The sequence below is a fragment of the Typopeltis vanoorti genome, chromosome 3, assembly GCF_054136105.1.
Source record: "Typopeltis vanoorti isolate ZY-2024b chromosome 3, IOZ_Tvanoo_1.0, whole genome shotgun sequence".
Taxonomy (NCBI): Eukaryota; Metazoa; Arthropoda; class Arachnida; order Uropygi; family Thelyphonidae; genus Typopeltis; species Typopeltis vanoorti.
Genome location: NC_143551.1, coordinates 91,826,083 through 91,849,860, shown reverse-complemented (window position 1 = coordinate 91,849,860; position 23,778 = coordinate 91,826,083). Strand labels below are relative to the sequence as shown.

At 35.3% G+C, this 23,778-nt stretch overlaps 1 protein-coding gene across 1 annotated transcript in view; it reads left to right on the top strand.

Moving 5' to 3' along the window:
• Positions 1-23,778, top strand: part of LOC150108383 (uncharacterized) — a 292,228-nt gene that overhangs the window by 172,274 nt on the left and 96,176 nt on the right. The window contains exons 7-8 of the mRNA XM_090390733.1: positions 8,391-8,457; positions 23,474-23,654. Coding sequence (XP_090246859.1) covers positions 8,391-8,457; positions 23,474-23,654 — 248 coding nt within the window. The remainder of the gene's footprint in view (positions 1-8,390; positions 8,458-23,473; positions 23,655-23,778) is intronic.

The window sequence follows — 23,778 nt, the reverse complement described above, 5'->3', positions numbered from 1 at the left end:
TGGTGGGAGAGAAACTGTATTGAGGCCAATACAGCTTGTCAGGTCAGAGTTTCACTTTAAGACAAATAGAGAAATCATGAAAATATCATAAGGATCTGCATGTTTTATACCTGAAAAAGGCTTACAACTAAGTGGCAAGAGAAAAGCTGTTAAAATTACTATAATTATATTGGGACATCATACACAGCAGTATATTGTCTACTTTAAGATGTAAGGCCACAGTTAAAATATAAGTTTGTGAAGAAGGTTTGATGAAAAATCAAATGCAAACTATGTAATTGTTAATGAAGTATGATACGGATGCATATAAATAACACTTTAATAAATATTTCCAATATTTCGGCAAATGTCACGTTGCCATCTTCAAAAGGAACTTACATAAAAGACACGTGCACATAGGCAATACAACACAGTAACTGAGAATGAAGTGAGGAAGCTATTGTTCTCCTAAAAGTCCTGATTGTTGTCCCCTAGCGGGCTATGTAGATGTTCTTGGCCATTGGGCTGAAGGTCTGCTGATGTAAGCCTCCCAAATTTGGGGTAGTCTCATGCAACCAAATTTGTTGAGGTTTGGAGAGTTTCTTAGGGCTTAGGCTGATTCCATGAATAGTCTTTCGAATTTGAACTTGCTACGGTGTATTATTGTAGCTTTCTTCCACCGTATTCTGTGGCGTGTATCCAGAGCATGGTCTGTAAGACCCAAGTGGCTGTACTTGTGAAACCGGATGTAGTCCTTGTGTTCTGAAATTCTGATATTTGCTGTCCTGCCTGTTTGGCCAAAATAAGACAGTTTGGAGGCTTACGTTGAGCAGGCCTTCAGCTCAACGGCCAAGAATACCTACATAGCCCAACATCAGGACTTTTAGGAGAACAATAGCTTCTTCACTTAATTCTCAGTTACTGTGTTGTGGTACCTACGTGCACGTGCCTTTTTTGTAAGTTCCTTTTTGAAGATGACAACGTGACGTTTGCCGAAATATCAGAAATATTTATTAAAGTGTTATTTAATTTATATTCTTATATACGTTGTCAATTCCTTAAGTGATTTAGTAATTCATAACCAACGTATAAGCTTGTCTACGAGAATTACCATCATCCACGGAGATTGCTTCGCACGGAAGGCCCGCCAATACGGTAAAATGAAGTTGAAGTTATCAATACAACTAAATCGTCTGACTTAGTTGTATTAGTTGTATAGAAGAGAAACCGCGTGGTGGCAATTTGTTCCCAAAGCAAAGCGTAGCTGGTGTGGTTATAGATACGGAGAGCTTTTTGTGAAATGAAATGGTAATCCCAAATTGTGTGAAATTCAATCACCGTTTCATTTCACAAAAAGCTCTCCGTATCTATAACCACACCAGCTACGCTTTGCTTCGGGAACAAATTGCTGCCATGCGGTTTCTCTTAGCTGACATTAACAAAGCTATTCGTTCACTTGAAGAAGAGCTTATGTGTACTTTAAATCATGAGCTTTGGTCAATTTTACATGACGTCTCGTGTACTGCAGCAGACGAAGAATTTGAAAAAATATGGGATCGACATATCAAAAAATTCGAAAAATTAAAAAAGAACTCTACCGTCAATCTAAAACTTCCTACCAACACCGTAATCAACCTTTCTTCAGTTACCCTGAAGCCGAAGCACTCAATGTGCTTTCACGTGGCCACAACTTCGCCATTGCTCCCAGAAAAATACCTAGTGAGGATATTATGATCCAGATCGAACGTGGAATCCGCCGCCTTCCGAATCAAATCGCCAACAGTGTAAGGCTAGATGTAGCTTGTATCCTCTCCAAAGCAAGACCACCAAAAACCAACATATCAAAGCAGATAAGGGAAATGCAATGCAACGGTAGTACTTAACCAAATGGACTACACAGGTAAGCTTAATGCTCTTCTACTAGCTCAGGCTACTTACCTCTCTATCGAACACAATACCACCAACTCACAAATCAGAAAACTTCACATACTCCTTAAGAAGGTCACTTCTTGGCCTGTAGAAGTTATTAATAGATTAAAACCGTTTAACTCTATACCCCCCCCCCCCCCGTATTTATGGACTCCCAAAAATACATAAAGAAAATATGCCATTACGTCCATTGTGGATGGCATTGATTCCCCCACATACAAATTAGCTATATATTTGGCCAAAGTGCTCACACATTATACTGGCAACACACCATCACACATAAAAAACTCAGCCCACTTCAAAGCCAGCATAGAAAACCTTACACTTCAACATGCTGATATAATGGTCAGCTGTGATGTCTCCTCCTTATTCACAAATGTCTCACTCGAGGAATCTTTAGAGCTAATCCAAGCTAAATTTCCTCCCAATATCTCAGCCCTATTTCAGTTCACAATGAACTCAGGTTATTTTGTTTGGCAGGGAAAATTCTACAAACAAATAGAGGGGACAGCCATGGGTTCACTCTCCCCACCCTTGGCCAATTTCTTTATAGAGACCTTTCAAGAAAAAGCCTTAGCCTCTGCCCCACAAAAACCAGCCATATGGCTTCGCTACGTTGATGATGTGTTTGCTATTTGGCCACATAGCTCTAATACACTCCTCTCCTTCTTAACACACGTAAACAACTAACACCCTAGAATCAAGTTCACTCTAGAAAAAGAGGAAAACAACAACCTCCCTTTCCTAGACACACTAGTCACCTGCCAACCTGATGGAACTTTGGTTTTCTCAGTTTATAGAAAACCCACCCATACAGGCAGGTACATTCACCAACAATCCCACCATCCCCCTCACAATGATATGAGTGGTGAAAACACTATACAACAGGGCTAAACTAATCTGTTCAAACGACAAGGCCCTAAACACTGAACTAAATCACATTGTCAACACTTTCTCAGCCAATGGCTACCCACCCCATAAATTCCAAAAAATATTGAAACTAACACCCATCCCCCTTCACAACTGGATTACTCTAAATTCATCATCATTCCCTACTTCCGAGGCACCTCGGAAAAAATTACCAAAATCTTAAAAAAACATGACTTGACCTCCTGTTACAGACCATAGAGAAAATTGGCATTCCTTATCTGCTCCACTAAAGACCTACCTGGTGTATACCAGGTCCCTTGCAGCTGTAAACTGTTTTACTTTGGCCAAACAGGCAGGACAGCGAATATCAGAATTTTGGAACACAAGGACTACATCCAGTTTCATAAGTATGGCCACTTGGGTCTTGCAGACCATGCTTTGGATACATGCCACAGAATACAGTGGAAGAAAGCTACAATAATACACCGTAGCAAATACAAATTCGAAAGACTGTTCATGGAATCAGTCTCAGACCTAAGGAACTCTGCAAACCTCAACAAATTTGGTTGCATGAGACTGCCCCAAATTTGGGAAACTTACATCAGCAGACCTTCACCCCAATGGCCAAGAACATCTACATAGCCCACTAGGGGGAACCATCAGGACTTTTAGGAGAACAATAGCTTCCTCACTTCATTCTCAGTTACTGTGTTGTAGTGCCTACGTGCATGTGCCTTTTTTTGTAAGTTCCTTTTGAAAATGGCAACATGACGTTGGCCGAAATATCGGAAATATTTATTAAAGTGCTATTTAATTTATATTCTTATTTACGTTGTCAATTTCTTAAGTGATTTAGGGATGCATGTTATCACCACTGGTATTCATTATTTATATGGAATTAAATTATGAAGGAACATGCTATTAAATCTGATATTAAAATTGGTTATATTAATATCAGATTGTGTAACTTTATGCATATGATGTTATAGTATTAAATAAATTCAATGAAGTCTTTGATTTCTTAACTAAGCTGAATAACTGTTGTAACAAATCATCATCATCATTTTCCTGATAAATACCCTCGAGGGGGGTGTATAGGCTACTACTACAACAGTACTACATGATTAAGTTTACATTATTACGAATTTGCTATCAACAGTTTTCTCAAAAATTAGTCTATTACTTATCAGTACTCCAGTATTATTGTATCTAACATTTCATGCTTCAAAGGTTCTTCTGACTGAATCAATTCACATAGACCTTGGTCTTGCTCTGGATCTTTTTCCTGTCACTTTGGCATCTAACAACTTTTACTAACTTTTTCTCACCCATTCTTAGATTAGTCCTGTTAGCACATTCTTGAATGCCAACAGTGTCAAATTCCTTCTAATATCTTCATTTTTAACAAGATTTTGCCATTGATACCATCTATTCAATTTTTCTCATAACTCTCATATCTGTGGTTTCTAATCTTTAATCAGGTGCTTTATTTCTAATCCAGCTCTCCAATCCATAAGTTTAGTGCTTTAACTAATTTCTCTCTTATTCCATATAAATTTATTCAACTGGATCCCCACTATACCAGCTTTGCTTATTTTGTTGTTGATTTCCAAATTTAATTTGCCATCTTCACTAAAAACTTCACTAAATTACCTAAATAGCTGAAGTTTTCTATGTTCCTGCCTATTTTCATATTTTTGATCTTTTTATTGTTAATTTTCATGCCAAATATTTTACAATTGTTATTCAGATTAGTTAGTAGACTTGAACTGGATGTGTTTAGGAGAACATCACATGCAAAGAGCCAAGTTTAATTTCTAATATCAGAGATATCAAATGATCCATGTGCTTATATCAGCTTCATACAGTACTATTAGCATTCATTAAAATCATCCTTCCGTAGTCATTCAATGAATTTCATTGACTGGCGTGAGACCACCATCCTGCTTATTGGAGGCCTGAAGTGGCTTGAAAAAGTTCCATGTTTGGTCTCTAGAGCAGGGTTTCTGAACTATGTAAAAAAATAAATTAAAATGTATTAAAATTGATAAAAATAGAAAAAAAAATCCTTAGTCTACCCACAGTACAAAAATGTACTATAGGTTTGAAAATAACCTTTTATGGGTGGGAGCACAAAAAAAAAAAATTCTTCTTCTTGCTATATAATGAATAAACTTTTTCGGATTTAATTTTCTTTGCTTAGCTAATTTTTTCTCATAATCTGATTTGACCTTCTTACCATAGTAGCTACCCTTTTTGCCTGCACTTTGTCCTGTTCATGAGTATGCTGATCACCTATTTCTTTATTTATTACTCCATGCTGTTTTATTATTATTATTATGATTAAGTGGATCCTCCTGATCATGGATATGCAATCTGATACTGCTAATTTCAAATGCTTGACCACTTTCTATGCTTAACTGACATTCTTTCCTTGTGACTTAAGCCTAAGTTTGTCATAACTGCCAGCTTTGTAGTTCCACATAAACCCTTTCTTGCCTGAGAATTCCACATGTTGAGCAGCCTCCCAGAAAAAGACCACAGGTCACTTTCCTTGATTGGAGTTAGAGTTGCTATTGTATTTATAATCTCCTGATGCTGTTACCAGATCTAACCCTCTCAAACCCCTAGTCCCATCTATAACATGTTGTTTTGGCTAATTATCCCTTAACAACGGTATAAATCCACTTCCATCTTGCCATATCCCCTTTCCTCCCTGCAATTTGTCACCATAGTTGACATCTCCCATAACAATTGCTTGTCTTGCACTTGTTGTGCTAATCTGCCAATGCAGGACATCCACATCTTCCTGTGAACCCTTCCTGGTCTATGGCAGCAATCAACAATATATTTTGTCTCAATCTCACACTGGATAGCCATAAATGAACCATCTCCTCCAGACCTAAAATCCTTCTATGCTTGTTCGTTGAATTTCTTCAGCTATCATCAGCAATATCTCACCTCCTCTATATTCCCTCTATCCTCCCTGAAAATACATTACAATATAATTTACAGTTTCTCCCTGTAACTATATCATTTTCTGTGAAACAGCTTTCACTGATGCCTATAATTTTTTTTTTTCCAAGTCAAGCTCTGATACTTCTGGCATTCATATACATGCATTTCAGCATTGCCTTGGACCCAAAGTTACCTTTGTGTAATGTAATTATTACCCTATTCGGATTTGAAACGTGAAACTGCATTCAGCATTGCATAATAATTTCTGTACACTCATTTGTCCTAGAGTAGCTGAACCCACACTTGACTGTATTCCCCCCCCCCATATCTCTAGTTTCCCTGATTTTGTACTTCCGACCTCTCACTGAACAACAACCTTCACAAATCTAACTTCACAACTTGAATGCAGTCCATCAGCATGTCAAGTCAGTCATCATTACTCTTGCACAATCTTCTCATTGTCTCATTAGCAATTATGTCCCTTTTTCTCAATTCAGCTAAAATAAGTGAAATATTACCAAAAATATTTACTAAAATTATTAATATTCACTAAAATAAGATTGATCTATAAGCCATGTGTGCACCACTACAACTATGTATTGCACTCAATCATTATCTTCATTATATTAATGATGAAGGTGATTGGAACCGAACGTGACACTGTTAAATTTAGAAATATGTGAGCAGAGCTGATCTAAGATGGTAATTCATTTAAGCAGAATACGAAAGGTGCCAGGAGCTTATACGGTTAAAAGATCTTGTAGGTTGATACAATTATACCTGAAATCACCAAAATGGTAATGTGACATTATCAGAACCTTACAAATAACATATTCTTCCAAATTAAAGTTCCATATGCAGCGCCGGATCCTAGTATTTTTCTTGTGTGTGCGATTAATGTTCGGCACCTTCCAAAAAAGTTTTTTTTTTTTGAATAAAGTGTGAATAAAACAAACAGGAAATGAAAACTGCTTTACAGTATAATGTTACCTATGGATTAGTCCTGCTTATACGATTTTTTTTTTTACATGGAACTCAACAATTAATCATAAGTTGATTTATGATACATCAAAAAAATAAAGAACTATTTTAGGTATATTTTCATAAATTTTAATCAAAAATTACAGTGATATAATCAGGTCCAGGATACAATTTCAGAATTTATTTGTTCGTTTCTGGGAAGATCTGAAGGGGCCCAAACAGAAGACGACATACATTCATAATTATATGTACCATTCGTTGTTCATTTCAACTCTTATCTCATATTTTTTGACATCTTTTAGGCACCTTTTCTTTTGCACTGCCTGTGTATATTGCACACTTTGCACATGCCACCAGCCAGGCCTGTCCATATGGGAAGCTGGTAATCATGTAAACTTAATTGCAAGCACTTTCTTAGTATCCTACACTTCTTGATGCTACATATCAGGAATTGATTATTGTGTTTTCATCACAAGTTAATGGTAATATTTGTTGTTGATTTTCTTACCAAATTCATTATTTTAAGATATACATGTATTGTATAATCTTTAAGTTTTTTTCTTTGCATTTATTTGTTGATTCTGAATGTTTCTGTAGCATTACTTTTATTCATTCCTGTTCTTGCATTAAGATTTTCATTCTATTATTATGTTGATATTATATTATCTGCATATATTTCTTGTGACTTACAAAGATCTTCATTTCTTCTGCTTCTCTTTCTTCAGGGTATATCCCCTCCTTAAAATATATTTGCATTTGCTATATTTACTTTTAAACTTATATCCAATATTTCATTTTAGTATATGAAGGATTCATATTTGTTTATTTTATGAACCTCGTTCCTCTTTCTTTTGCTCATCTTTGTTTGTATACTCAAATTATAATTATTTTATGTATTTCTTTTGTTTTCCTTTGATTTTCTGTTTTATTTCTATAAGAATTGCTGTTTTTTCTTTTTTGCATGATATGTAATTCTTCCTTATTTGCTATACTTCTAATATTCCATGTAGCATATTTTACATTTTCTTTTGTCTATGCTACAATTATTATATCTCCACCAAAATTATATATAACCTTGCAAAGTGCTCGCTCTGTATTTTGACTATTCTTTCATTTTCTGTCTTTGTTCATCATTAGCATTTATTAAATTTATCCTACCATAATCAAACCAAACTTCCTTTTTTTTCCCCTCACTATATAGCAGATGAACTCTCTGGAATTTACTTTATCTTGCATGTTAATTTCTGTTTCATAATGATTTTGCTTTCCTTACTATATTGCTGTCATCTTTCTTGCTTGTGCTTTGTACTGCTCATGAGCTTGCTGATTATCTTTCTTTTATATTTCCTCCACAACATTTTTTGCAGCTCGCTCTAGCTTAACAATACTATCTGTATCATTAAGCCATGTTCTATTTGCACCTGGTTTATCCTTCAGATGTATGCATTACTGTCACTTATCCCTGCAGTTTGTCTTTTGAATCTTATAGAATCACTTTAGGAATCATATCCTCTCACCTCTGCCTGTTAGCTAAACTCTGCAACCCACACACACATGCCCTCATTATAAAAAATTGTGTTGATATTTAAATTTAAATATATTAATTAGAATGGTGTTAATCAATTTAAATTTCTTGTTTATTCATTTTTTTTCTAATAATTACATATCCATAGGGAAATAGCAGTGACCTACCTGTGGATGAAGGAGAGGACAAAAAAAGACAGTGGCTTCAAGAGTTAGGTAAATTGTAATAAGTTTTTTAGTTATAAGTGCATTCACTAAGAATAAATTCACTACAGAATAAATTTATAGTGAATATATATATATATTGGGCAGAGTTATTTTCTGTGTTTATGGAATTGACAGTTAAGTAAAAATCCAGCGCCGTTCTCAGGTAGTTGAATAGTTGAAGCTTATGAGATAACCTATTCATGTTTTTAATGTCTGCTTTAAAGAGAAACTCACTATGCTTACAGTGAAGTAGTTGAAGACACAGATATGAATTGTCATTTTCTGTTATAATTGTATGCAAGGAAATTTGTTGCTGCTTGAACAACAAATTAGTTGGAACTTGGGGACCTTTCAGTCATTTTCCATCAGATCTCATCTTGAATACTTGTTTAGCCATTGTCTCCTCACCCATTCTTTTCACATGTTCAAGCCATCTCAATCTTCAAGCTTTGATTTCATCAGATAGAAGTGTAGATCTATAGAGGTCATATAGTTATTATGTCTTCTCAGATTCATCTATTGTGTTCTTACAGATTTATAGACTTTTCTGAGGATTTTATTTTCAAAAATCTTCAAAGCTTTGGCATGTTGGTCTGTCATGCTTCAGGTTTCTGTTCTATATAAAACAGTAGGTAAAACTGGTGAGCAATAAATACAAAATGTTATATTCAAGCAATGACAATCAAGGAAAAGGAGGAGTAGCCATAGTATTCAACACAAAATACGATGCTAATCTTCTTGAATGGCAGTCAGTCTCAAGTAGAGTAATGTGAGCAAATATGAGAATGGGGACCTGGACAATGAGTTTTATTTGTGCCTATGGTGGTCCCACAGAAGGTTCTAATAAGGTAGAAGTGGAGGAATTTTTTGATGCTTTAGAGAAAGCAACTGACACAATGAAAAAGGAAAATTTGGTCCTTGTTGGAGATCTAAATAGCAGAGTAGGAAATGATTGTCAGACATACAAAAGTATTTTGGGAAAATTTGGAGAAAAGAGCAAAGCTAATAATAATGGCAAATATCTGTTGGATTTCTGCTCAGGACATGGACTGGTTATTACTAACACCATGTTCCAACATAAAAATGTGCACAAATTCACATGGAGAGAAGAGGCAAGGAATAAGAAAAATCTCATTGACTATGTTATGGTTGATAGTGATGTTTTCTCCCTGGTGCAGGACACCAGAGTGTACAGAGGATTTGAAATTGGAAGTGTTACTATTTAGTCTTGAGCAGGATAAAATTGAATTTCATATTGAAAAGAATAACATGTAAGAAAGTTTTAAAGCGAATAAAAGTTGAGGAGTTCTCAGATGTAAACTGTAGACTAAAATACACAAAGATTATTGAAGATAAAATGAAAGATTTTGAGAACAGGAATCAAACCTTGGAGATTCAGTGGTAAGCCTTGAAGAAAACATTGATTGATTTTGCCAGAGAGGCATGTGGTGAGACTATCTGCAAGGATAAAAAAATCAGAATTCCCTGGTGAACACAAGAAGTTAAAGAGGCAGTGAAGGAAAAGAAAAAAGCATATCAAAAGTTCCTGGCAAATAAGTCAGCTTGTGCTCTTAGAGAATACAGAGACAAATGCAAGAATGCTAAACACTGTGTAAAACTAGCTAAACAAAAGTCATGGGAGGACTTTGGCAAGAATATAGAAAATAAATATCAAGAGGAGTGGCAAAATATTCTGGAGGTTCTTGAAGAAGCTTAGGAATGGAGGAAAGAGTGCTGTAAAAGGAGTTAGAGATGATAAAGGTGACATGAAAATGGGAGAAAAAGATATCCTTGAAGTATGGAGTAATTACTTTGAAAAACTGCTAAATGAAACAAGCAGTGATGACAGAACAGTGGTAAAAAACACTGACCAGGCATGCAGTCAGGAATACATATCCATACTTGAAGTAGAAAAAGCCATCAAAGGCTTGAAATGTGGAAAGGCAGCAGGAGTAGATGATATTTGACCAGAAATGCTGAAGTATGGTGGTATAAGAGTCTTACAGTGGCTGCACTGCATAGTTCAGAAAGCTTGGACAGAGGGACGAATTCCCGATATTTGGAGTAGAGCTCTCATAGTACCCATATATAAAAAAGGAAAAAAAAACTGAATGTGAGAATTATAGAGGTATTTCCCTACTGAGTGTTCCTGGCAAGATCTATGCAAGTATACTTGAGAAACGGTTGAAAAGAATTGTGGAAGAAAAGCTTGGTGAAGAACAAGCTGGATTCAGGCCAAATAGAGGCTGTCAGGATCAGATCTTCACTTTACGACAAATAGTCGAGAAAGCATGGGAATATAACAAAGATCTCTATTTAAGTTTTGTTGATCTGGAAAAGGCATATGACAAGGTGCCAAGAGAGAGAAGCTATTCAATATGCTATGGTTATATGGTGTCAGTGGGGCATTTTTATGAGAGGGAGATGAGTGAATGTGAAAATTGTGTTTTCTGCTAATGTTGCTTCCTGTTAACATTGTTTTTACATACTGTCTGGGAGATTACCTGCAACTCTAATTATAAGCAAAGAACAAAGGTATATTACCTTTTGATGCTGTTTCTTTTTATGGAGAAAGAAAATAAAAAGCAACTGTCTTTCCACCACCAAATCCAAATATTTCAGATGAGGATAATTCAGATTCTGAGGTAGCTTTATTGAAGAGAAATGGGAGATGAAAAAACCCTGCTAAAGCAGTTCAGGCTTCACATTGCAGATGCATTGATGCATATAAATAAAAGAAAGCCAGGAAGACCATCAGTAGATCAACCAGTGCCAAAGAAGAAGGTAGCATTACCAGTATCCATACAGGATGTATGGTATGATTGCATGGATCATTGGCCAATTCATGGGGCAAAAGGTTGATGCTGACATTGCAAAAATGTATTTTCAACTGTAAGATGTACAAAATGTAATTTAGTTTTGTGTTTTGTGCTTACAAGACATTTTGTTGCTTTTCGTACAAATAAATGAAATTATGCTGTCAGACACATTCAGCAATTGCCATATCAAATCTGAGCAATGATGCTTCAGAACAACATTGTGCAATTACAAAAATATAATAAATAAAATTTTTAAGTCACTTTTCTTACCTTTCTTGCTCATACTGTATCTAATTATTCAAAAAAAATTTTTTTTTTCTGTTGTGATTTCTTCAGTCTGTTCACATGAAATATATTTTTGTTGTTGTCTGATTAGTTTTTTGGCCTCCTTGTTGCTCTTTGTATCTCTGAGCAGCATGAATATCAGTTGGTTTAATGGGCCAAATCCTTCTGCTTTTTTTCTTTACTATCAGTTCACGTTCTTTGTTAAACCATTTTTGCACTACATTTTACTTTGAATTCCAGTTGAGTTTTCTGTTGCTACTTTTATGCTATCCTCAATATGATTCCAGATGTTTTCAGTATTTTCATTCTCTTCCAGCTGCATACTTTTTAATTTTTGTTTTAATTCACATTCATATTTTCCTGCTTGTTCTCTTTTATTTATGTAGCTAATATTGTATCTCAAATGCTGAAAAAATATTTACTGCCTTATTTTGATCTTAAGAATAGCACCAATTAAATGGTTACTATTTACACCCAGCTCTTGAAACTCTGGATATTCTGGAAGCATTTCCTAGTCTTTTACTGATAATGATATGGTGTATATGATTAAATGTATAACTATCAGGAGATTTCCATGTTTGTTTACATATATATTGTTTCTCATAAACATAGTTCTGCTTATTATTAAATTTCTAGATGCATCCAAATTAGTCACTTTCTCCATTAATATTTATCTTTTCATGAAGACTTTGGCTTCCAGTACTTATATATAAATAAATTTCTTCTTTTTTAGTTTTTGCATTGAAATCTCCTAACAGAATGATTATATCCTGTTGTGAGATTTTTTGACGATTAATTTCAGTTCTTTGTAGAATTCATAAAAGTTAACTTGAACCATTTTGCTTATACTGTTAGCTTGCTTATCCTTTTTAAAAGCTTCAAATTCATGTTTATCAGAGTTGTTTCACCATAAAGTAGCAAAAGGTGTCATATTTCTTCAAATTACCTTCCCTTGTCCAACATGTCTCTTGTATTGCTACTATATCGATTTGATATCTCTTTAATTCATGAGCAAGACCTTGGAATACTTGGACTCTATAGAAGCTTCTCACATTCCATGATCCTGTTCGGAAACTATTATTCCAAGGCTTGGATCGATATCCATTTAAGTCCATCCAGTGAAGATTACTTTATTTGTTTCATAGGGTTGTTGGCACTGTGCTCAACCTCCAACCTGGAGGACCAAGGTGACTCTTTGTCTGACTATTCCCCTGTGACCCGTCTAGTTTAGGAGGCTTTGCTAGTAGTAGTGCTACTGCCAGTATAGCCCATAGGATCATATTAATTCACAAGCTCCCCTCCCACCCACCCACACACACACACCTTGACAATGTGGAGACACTGTTGAGGGGGGGGGGGTATCTCACCGTACATTAGCCATACTTATTCTGTTATCTATTTCCATTTGACATCTTCATTAACAGTTGTACCTAACACTGCAAATGTTCAACGAGCTCAGAACAGAGGATGCAATTGAATGTTTTCATAGTTTGTCTTATTATTGGTGGTTTTCACGTTTCATATATATATATAAAATTTAGATTTAAACTCTTCATGACACATAGCACGTTTATTTAATATAATTGATTGTTAAAGATACCAAGCAATTTTATAAGCTAGGTTTTTTTAATCCTTTTTCCCAAGTAAGTCAAGTTTGCAGCTGCACGTAGCGCTTGACTTACTTGTATGTTTGCTTACTTGGGAAAAAGGATTAAAAAACCTAGCTTATAAAATTGCTTGGTATCTTTAACATAATATATACCCAAGGTTAAAAAAAACTTTCTACATAATTGATTGTATTTTCTTTCATTTTGACTGACTATTATTGTGCTTTATTATTTCAAAAGCATTCTATGTTATGGCACTGATGAGTTCGAAAAAATTGGCAACCAAGACATCAATGTTGAATGATATTAATATATGGGATTTAGTGGGATGTAGCATGTGTTTCACACATTCACTACAGAGAGTGAATGGTTTGTGGTATGAGGGCAAGAATGTTTGTCAGAAATATTTTTTTGGTGAATGCAAGAAATGTCATACATGTCGGCAGTGGAAGAATGAAGTGACATATATTCAGGATATAAGTCAGGATTGTAGAAGTGTTGTGGAAAATGTAGCAGAAGCAGTAAATGACATCGCACGAAATGCAAATGGGAGTTTTAAGGAATTGGCCAGAAGTAATAATGTGAATGATGCCACTGCAGAAAGAAATTGCTTGCTTTCATGGACTCCTTCACAGGAGTCCATGAAATCAATGTGAGCTCGAGCTACTGAAGAAATGATTGGTGTGTGGTGCAACAGGAGGAAGAATGAAAGAAAGAGTGAATGGGAAAGTATAAATGTGCAAGAAATTATGATAAAAGAGAGTATTGCATGGAGATTTGATGATAAGAGTTTTACTTAATGAGAAAATGACAAAAGCATGTGTCCTGGTGTGAAGATAAAGGATATTAGCGAAGCTTTAAGTTTGCAGGGGAAAAAAGAAGTGAGCAATCTACCTGTTTTGGCAGGTACAAATGATTTGAATGGTGAGAAATATGCACTGAGAGAGGATATGAAAAAGATGTTAGAAGCAAAAAATGAAGAGTAAGAAAGTAAAGATTGTGAGTCTGCTGCCTCGGTATGATCGGATGGAATTCAGAAGTGCCATGATTGCGAATGAGTTGAGAAGATTGTGCAGGAGGACTAGTATGCAGTTTTATAGATGTGTGGAGCGAATTTGATGAATGGATGTAAGGGCTTGTGTATGCCTGATGGATTGCACTTAAATGGTTTTAGAGTTAGATGCTTGGAAAAAGTATTGTTCAGTGAGTTTGGAAGTGCAAAACCAGTAAAACAAGGATATTGGGGGGGGGGGGGGGTGAGTGTGAATGCAGGAATGATTGTGAAGAGCTGGGTGCAGTTACCAGGTTTCAAATTTGAATGGACAGGTAATAATTATGTAAGGGGAAACTGAGCCCAAGGGGGATATTGAGATGTATGTACATGGATGCCTGTACTATCAGAAATAAAGGAGAGGAGTTTATGGCATTGGTCAACTCAACTTATCCCAAAATTATTGGCATCAGTGAGACCTGGTTGTCAGAGAATGATGTAGTTGCAGGGATAGAATGTAACAGATATTGTATTTTCAGAGAAGATCGAGGAAATATGGCAGAAGGAGAGGTATTATTAATCATAGCTGAAGAACTTCAACAAACCAAAATAGAAGTTAAGGAAGATTGTACATCTGAGGGAAATGGTTCATTTGAAGCATTCTGGTGTGAGATAGAGGCCAGCAGGATGAAATCTACTGTTGGTTGCTTCTATAGACCTGGGGATCCATAAGAAGATGTGGACGACATGCATCGGCAGATTAGTACAATGAGTGCAGACAGAAAATAAACAGCAGGCTTTGTTCACTTTCAAAAAAACTTAAATGAAACTGACTTTATTAGCTGATGAAATCCTCCTCTTTACCAGTACTACATAGCTATAAGCAAATGGCTTCCTAACAACCTATTTTAAGATGACTAATAAGCAAAAATTATTATTATAACAATTTTTGGTGACTCGCATTCAGTTCTTTTACTTGAATAAAGATGGCACTTTTATTTTTCATAGTTTATATTCAAGAAAAGCCTTGCTAATCCTGAATCTCTTTTTATTTTTTGGAAATTGTTTGTGAATAAAAAGTGGAATAAAATATTGTGATACTTATGTGAAGCTTTATGAAAAATATGCATTTCGGACAGGTCTGACGATATATATACAGGGTGTTCGGGATAAATTTGACAGTTTCGTAAGGAAAAAGAAAATCTTCTTTGTATCTATTAAATTTAATGAATTGACAAAAAAACATTACAGGCAGAGTTAATTACAATACTATCAACAAGATTTACTCAAAATAACCACCATTAGCATCGATCACAGCTTCAATTCTGCTTCGGAACCTCGAACAAGCTGATGCTACAGTCTCCCTGGGAAGGGCCGCAAAAACTGTTTTAATTTTATCCATTAACTGGGCTTTTGTATTACTGGAAGTGCGATTGGTGTCTTTTTCAACTGCGCCCCATACAAAATAATTCATGGGGTTAAGGTCTGGGGAGTTTGGAGGCCAAACATTTGGACTGGTGAAGTCGTAGAAATTTTCAGACAACCATTTTTGACTTTTCCCAGAGGTGTGGCAAGGGGCCGAATCCTGCTGCCATACATACGGCCTACCATTGGCTACCCTTGTTATCCAGGGCTTGACTACAGTTAGCAACTCCACGAACAAAGCCCGAATTCCAATGCCAGGGTTCTTCAACACCTGTTCCTGCAGATTTGCGAGGAATTCTGCTGTACGAACGCAATCAGATCGTCTGCTAGGGATCTTTCTTCTTGCTACATCCTCGTAGTCACCATTGCAAGTCTCTAGTTCATGCCTGATTGTTTTTACTGTATTCAGGGAGCATTGGACAGCAGTCGTAATATCCTTATTTTGATGGCGGGCACGAATCATCATGATACAAGTTATTCTCTTCCATGATTCAGGTGGGTTCCAGCTATCCATCCTTTCTGACATCTTGTATATGAATGAAGAAGGGTCCAAACTTTTAAATGAAGAGAAGTATGTGTTAATACATGTAACTTACGGAAAAATATAATTAATTATAAATATGTCAAATTTATCCCGAACACCCTGTATATATATATATATATATCCCAAGCTTTATTTCCCACGGAAATATATCTGAAATATCACACAATGTAATTAAATTAAAGATGCCAAGAAAAATTGTATTCTTGGTATTATATACAGAGTTTGCATGTGAAGTTACTTAACAAATGAACTATGTGTATAGAGCCCAGTGACTTCCAATCAATTGCCTTAGTATCCCATGATGCAAGCCACATATCTTTATGGACATGTATAATGCTATGCATTATGGGAATGAGATACAAAGGTAATGTTCAGAAGGTGTCATAGCTTATTGCTAAAATACTCTGGATCAGAGATAGATGTTGAAAGTTTTTTCACTTGGTTATACTATAAATTAAAGATGCCAATAAATTATATTCTTTGTTAGGAATATACAAGTATATACCTCTATATACAAGTAGCCCAGTCATGAAGTTACTTCATGTGCAAGCTTTGTTTGCTTACACTTGGATAAAGGATGAAACCAAGAATATAATTTCTTGGCATCTTTAATTTATTGTATAACCAAGTGAAAAAAAAACTTTCAACAACAGACTTGAAAATTTTCTTTTGTAAATGAAATTTAAAAAGGTAGGTGATTATTTTATAAAAATATTAGTAACTCTGATGTTTCTGTTTTTTATAAGTTTTGATCATTGTTTGATTACTGTAGATGGATGGAAATAAGAATGGCAACTCTATCCTTCATCAGCCTTCACCATCAGTATATGAAATCATGAGTTCAGTCATTTGATTGATAATTCAAATGCAAATTCAGCAAATTTTTCTTTACAAGGAATCAAGTGATCCCCCATCCTTTCATAAAGCAACATAAATAATCAGTGATTGAGTGTGTGTGTGTGTGTGTGTGTGTATGTGTGTGTGTGTGTGTGTGTGTTCTCAGCAGTTCAGACTGTTAAATGTGCTTTGAAACCTCAGTATTACTACACCTAATAAAATATTGGGAAACAACTAATAATCGTTATGGTTGCCTTTTTTTTTTTCTCTTGTAGATCATGCAGTATTCCTAACGTTTGAATTTCACAGTTGTGTGTTTTTTCCTCAATCCAGTAGTTGGTGGAGTAGCAATGCTACATAAGTAGAGAATTATTATAGAAAAGGTGGTTTAATGTTGCTTTCCAAATTAATATAGTAACACAAGAAAAAGAATGAATTAATATATTTAATAACCATATATTTCATCCTGAAAATTACAGGTCAGGATGCAAAATTACATCATCAGGCAGTAGAGCACAAACAGTGGGTTATTTAAAACGTTGAGAGCTGTGTGATGTTATGGATCGAACCACACCAATGAATAAGAGGAAACATGTTAGTTTGGTTTAAAAAAAAATGTTAATGATGGGTGATTAGAATGAGACTCGCATATATTCAGTAATGAGAGGCTGTCATTCTGATTCAGGTTTGAATATGGAGTAAGACTTCACTGCTTTCTTTAAATAAATGTTCGAACTTATGACAGTAATGATTGGAGTAAGTGTTTCAGACTATAGGATATTGTGGTTGGTATCAATTCATGTTGTCAATGTAAGATTGGTGTTCTTGCATTCTTTTCTTCACTAAATGTCCAATTTATCGAAAGTGAAACGACAGTTACTTGTCTAATAGTATTCTGTCTGTAGATAAGTTGTTCACAGAGCCAATTCATCTATTTTGAGGGAAGAAAAACCTGAGTTTCCAGGAGAAAAAACCCCATCTGTATGAGACTGGCTAACTCGCCTTTGATTGAGAAGCCATGATGAAAGTTCTTCATGTCATAGATGTTGACAAATACAACTGTTGCACAGAAATTCTGCCAAAAAAATTAAACGGATTCATGTCCCATCCAGCTGACATGGAAAGGAGGAAATATATGGGTAAGTGAGCTCCTCCTGATGCACAACACATATATGGCTTGGAATGAACGTGTTATGCTTATGTACTAAACAAGAACTTTCTGCATGAGTTCTTCTTTTTGTGGACTATTTCTTTAACTATAATTCATCATGATGTCCTAATTTTTCTATCTTTGCTAATAACCTTACTGTATTTAAAAGAAAGATTTCGGTATTGCGACCATATCTTTATTAAGATAAAGATAAACAAACCCGACAAGTTTCGTATGTCGTTTGACTTAAATCTTCAGGGGTTAAAGGTAACTAAAAGTTTAAACACGAGAAATTACTCAAAATAGTCCATTAGATGTTATGGCAGTCTAACTGTTTATCAAATTAAAAAATCCTGTATTCTACATTCGGATTTTTTAATTTGATGAACAGTTAGACTGCAATTAAACATCTAATGGACTATTTTGAGTAATTTCTCATTTCTTGTGTTTAAACTTTTAGTTACATTTGACCCCTGAAGATGTAAGTCAAACGACATATGAAACTTGTCGGGTTTATCTTTATTTATCTTAATAAATATGTGGTCGCAATACAGAAATCTTTCTTTCATCATCAAATTCCAGACATGTACCCGCAAGGGGTGTATACAGAATATGATTGTACTACATGAAAAATTTACATCATTACTAACTTCTTTTCTACAATTTTCCTCCAAATCAGTCTGTTACTTGTCAAGACTCAAACATTATCAGATCTTATATTTCTATCGTCTAAGGCACTTGGTACCATATCAATCCACCTATATCTTGGTCTTCCTCTGGGTCGATTTCCTGCCAACCTGGCAGATAACATTTGTTTTGCTAATCTTTCCTTGCCCATTCTGTTTAAGTGACCATACCACCTGCGATTAGCTCTGCTAATGCTGACAATGTCAAGTTCTTTCCTAATATCCTCATTTTTAAAATTATATTGCCATTGATGCCATCTGTTCACGCCTCTAATCTTTCTCAGGACTCTCATATCTGCAGTCTCTAGTCTTTGATCAAGTGTTTTACTTATGACCCAACTCTCAGATCCATAAGTTAAAACTGGTTTGAACACTGTCTTGTATACAGCTAATTTAGTGTTCTGACTAATTTCTCTCTTATTCCATGTGAATTTATTCAATTGACTTCCTACCATACCAGCTTTGTTGATTCTGTGGCCTATTTCCATATTTAATTTACCATCTTCAGTAAAAATTGTGCCTAAGTAGCTGAAATATTTTACTTGTTCCACAGGTTCTCCATTCACAACACAGTTGAAATTTTCACCAATTCTGCATATTTTCATTGTCTTTGTCTTTTTATTGCTGACCTTCATGCCATATCTATTACAACAGTTATTCAATTTAGTCAGGGACTCTTGCAAACTTGTAGTGGATTTATTTAGAAGTATAACATTGTCCGCATAAAGCAAAGAGCTGACATTAACATCTCCAATTCTGATATCATGTTTAATACCACTTTCCTTCATAATGTGATCCATATAGATAATGAATAACAGAGAGGATTATGTACATCCAATTTCACACCAGATTTAACATTAAACCATCTTCCTGTACTTCCTTCAATTCTAACTGCTGACTTGCAACTCAAATAAACACTGAGTATTGCTTGATATAATGCCCCATTGACACCATATAACTAGCGTATTGAATAGCTTTTCTCTTGGCACCTTGTCATATGCCTTTTCCAGGTCGACAAAACTTAAATACAGATCTTTGTTATAGTCCCATGCTTTCTCAACTATTTGTCGTAAAGTGAAGATCTGATTCTGACAGCCTCTATTTGGCCTGAATCCAGCTTGTTCTTCACCAAGCTTTTCTTCCACAATTCTTTTCAACCGTTTCTCAAGTATACTGGCATAAATCTTGCCAGGAACACTCAGTATTGAAATACCTCTGTAATTCTCACATTCAGTTTTATTTCTCTTTTTATATATGGGTACTATTAGTGCTCTACTCCAATCATCAGCAATTTCTCCCTCTGTCCAGGCTTTCTGAACTATGCAGTGCAGCCACTGTAGGACTTTTATACCACCATACTTTAGCATTTCTGGTCGAATATCATCTACTCCTGCTGCCTTTTCACATTCCAAGCCTTTAATGGCTTTTTCTACTTCAAGTATGGATGTTTATTCCTGACTATATGCCTGTTGAGTGTTTTCTATCACTGTGCTATCACTGCTTGTCTCATTTAGCAATTTTTCGAAGTAATTACTCCATACTTCAAGGATATCTTTTTCTCCCGTTTTCATGTCACCTTTATCATCTCTAACTCCTTTTACAGCACTCTTTCCTCCATTTCTAAGCTCCTTCAACAACCTCCAGAATATTTTGCCACCTTCTTGATATTTATTTTCCATGTTCTTGCCAAAGTCCTCCCATGACTTTTGTTTAGCTAGTTTTACACAGTGTTTAGCTTTCTTACATTTGTCTCTGTATTCTCTAAGAGCACAAGCTGACTTATTTGGCAGGAACTTTTGATATGCTTTTTTCTTTTCCTTCACTGCCTCTTTAACTTCCTGTATCCACCATAGAGTTCTGATTTTTCTATCCTTGCAGACAACCTCACAGCATGCCTCTCTAGCTGAATCAATCAGGATTTTCTTCAAGGCTTGCCGCTGAATCTCCAAGGTTTGGTTCCTGTTCTCTTTCATTTTTTCTTCAATAAGCTTCGTGTATTTTAGTCTACAGTTTACATCTGAGAGCTGCTCAACTTTTATTCGCTTTAAAAATTTCTCACATTTTGTTCTTTTGAATATGAAATTCAATTTTATCCTGCTCAAGATTAAATAGTTATCACTTCCAATTTCAAATCCTCTGTACACTCTGGTGTCCTGCACCAAGGAGAAAACATCACTATCAGCAATAACATAGTCAATGAGACTTTTCTTATTCCTAGCCTCTTCTCTCCATGTGAATTTGTGCACATTTTTATGTTGGAACATGGTGTTAGTAATAACCAGTCCATGTCCTGAGCAGAAATCTAAAAGGTAATTGCCATTATTATTAGCTTTGCTCTTTTCTCCAAATTTTCCCAAAATATTTTTGTATGTCTGACATCATTTCCTACTCTGCTATTTAGATCCCCAACAATGACCAACTTTTCCTTTTTCATTGCGTCAATTTTTTTCTCTAAAGCATCAAAAAATTCCTCCACTTCTATCTTAGTAGAACCTTCTGTGGGACCATAGGCACAAATAAGTCTCATTGTCCAGTTCCCCATTCTCATATTTGCCTACATTACTCTACTTGAGACTGCCTGCCATTCAAGAAGATTAGCCTCATATTTTTTGTTGAATACTATGGCTACTCCTTCTTTTCCTTGATTGTCATTGCGTGAATATAACATTTTGTATTTATTGCTCAGAAAGATCTCATCAGTTTCGGTCTTTTTTGTTTCAGTCACCCCTATTATGTCGATCTGGTACTTATCTAATTCCTCAGCTAGCTCCATTTCTTTGCCATTCAGGCTTCTTACGTTGATAGTACCGATCTTTAACTCTGGTGATGTTGAGTTGGGGTGTGTTTTAGGGTTTGTTCCAGTAGCTGACTTTTCACTGTTCGTCTTGGTTCCCTGGCGAAAACAATGGGGGCCTTGTTTAACCGGGCGACACCCCCAGCTGCATGAAATTTTGTCATGTTGTACCATCATTTTGTATATTGGTTTAAGCCAATAAGAATACAATTTGGTCAGCTAAATCCCAAATCTTTCTTTTGAACTGCTAAACCACAGTAACCTATGCCTTCAACTTCATTATATGCTTCTCTTCTTGTGTCAGCATTTTCATCAGTCACAAACTAAAGTAATCAATGTGTACTTCGCTTTTGCCACTCAGACTCCAAGGTTTACTTCTCATTTTCAAACTTTTTTGCAGTAATATGTATATTTCAATCTGTAGTGCACAGCTGAGAGTTGTCTTACTTTAATTCTTTTCAAAAACTTTATTTTTATTATGAAGGCTCCTCCAGGGATCCATCAATGGAGGACCTTTTTATTTAAATACCTTTCAAGTCTCTCCTTGAACACATTCATGGAAGACATGCCTGTAACATCTAATAGTGGCCCATTCCACACAGTCACCAGATACTATGAAAAGAATCTGAACTTCATCCTAACCCTTAGTCAACTTACACAGATGATACTGACTTCTACATCCCCCCCCCCCCTCAAAAAAATCCCTTCATACTTTCTGATCCCCTTTATGACTGTATTTTTTTATCATATCCCGATTTCCTTTTCTCTCTTCTGAAGCTAGGAACACACCACAGTTTCTCTGTCTTCATATGCACAGCTTGATAGGGGTATCTTAGTTACCTACCTGTACATCTTTTAAATTATTTCCCATTCTTCTTCTTAGACTCTAAGTGAACAAATCAGTGCAGGAGTCCAGATGCAAACTTATCAGGGTCTTGTAGAGTAAGAGAATATCATGCTTTTTTCTTACAAGTTAATGTTCTCTTTAATGGTGCATTTGTCCAATATGATGTAACCATTTCAGCATTGTGTCTCCTAAACTATAATTCAGTATTCCTGTTATTGTTGCATAGGCTTCTGTGGAGTGAGGACATGTGTTTGCCAGTATTCTTCCACATAGAAAAACAGATGGCATATAGAAATAATTTGATACTCAACTAGTTTGGTGAAAATTCTTGTTTCACATCAGGAGAAATAAACAAATAAACTAAAAGACAGATTATAACAGGTGACATACATAATGGAATACTGGAAAACAGGAATAACAATAAAAAGTGCATGCATTTACTATGAAGTTGTTTGCTAGTTTGTGGTCTGCTGTGAACTATTGGTAATCACATACTTGTTGTGTTTAACCAGAGAAGACCAGATGATGTAAAATCATCCCTTCTTTTTTGTTGCACTGCTGAAGATGTTTGATCATTTCAGCTAATTCCTTGAATGCTCTTGAGAAAAATCTAATCTGTGTGGAGCATTTTGGTATGTTTTTTTAGTTTATTCACTTATTTTTCCTGATGATGTGAAATGCAATTTTCACAAAATTACTTGAGTAGTCAATAAATTATTTCTATATCCCATCTGTTTTTTCATTCAGAAGAATATCAACAAACAGATCATACTAGGTATGATTCAACATTCATTAAGGATGTATAAAATGAACTGGGGCTTTTGATCCAGTTCTTATAGGCTGGGCTTTGTGAAGGCCTCCCTTTTATAAAAACATTGACCCATAAGCTACTACTTTTAGAAATTATATGATAATAATTTCTAAAAAGACTATATTTCTTCTGAATTTATATGAAAGAATCCCTAAGTTTTATAGATAACAAAAAAAAAAAAAAAATGGCCCTATATTTCTTAGGTTTGCATACATGAAATTTATTACAGAAAGGCAACGGGAGGAGCAAAAGCAACGCCGTTTACTAGATCATGAACAGATTCACTTATCTCGTCTTCGAAGTGCAGATTGGATGAATGGTGATGGAGAAGATGCGGTGTCAACTGTGCCTCAATATTTTAATGAGCCTTACACCAGTTTCAGTGGGACATATGATGTACAGCAGGGAAGGTGAGTTATAATTATGCATGCATCTTTATGAGTAGAATTTCTGTTATAGATGAATTGTGGAGAAGTGAAATACACCCTCTGTTCAAAAAGAAACTGAACTTTTGATAGAAAATAAAACACAGGC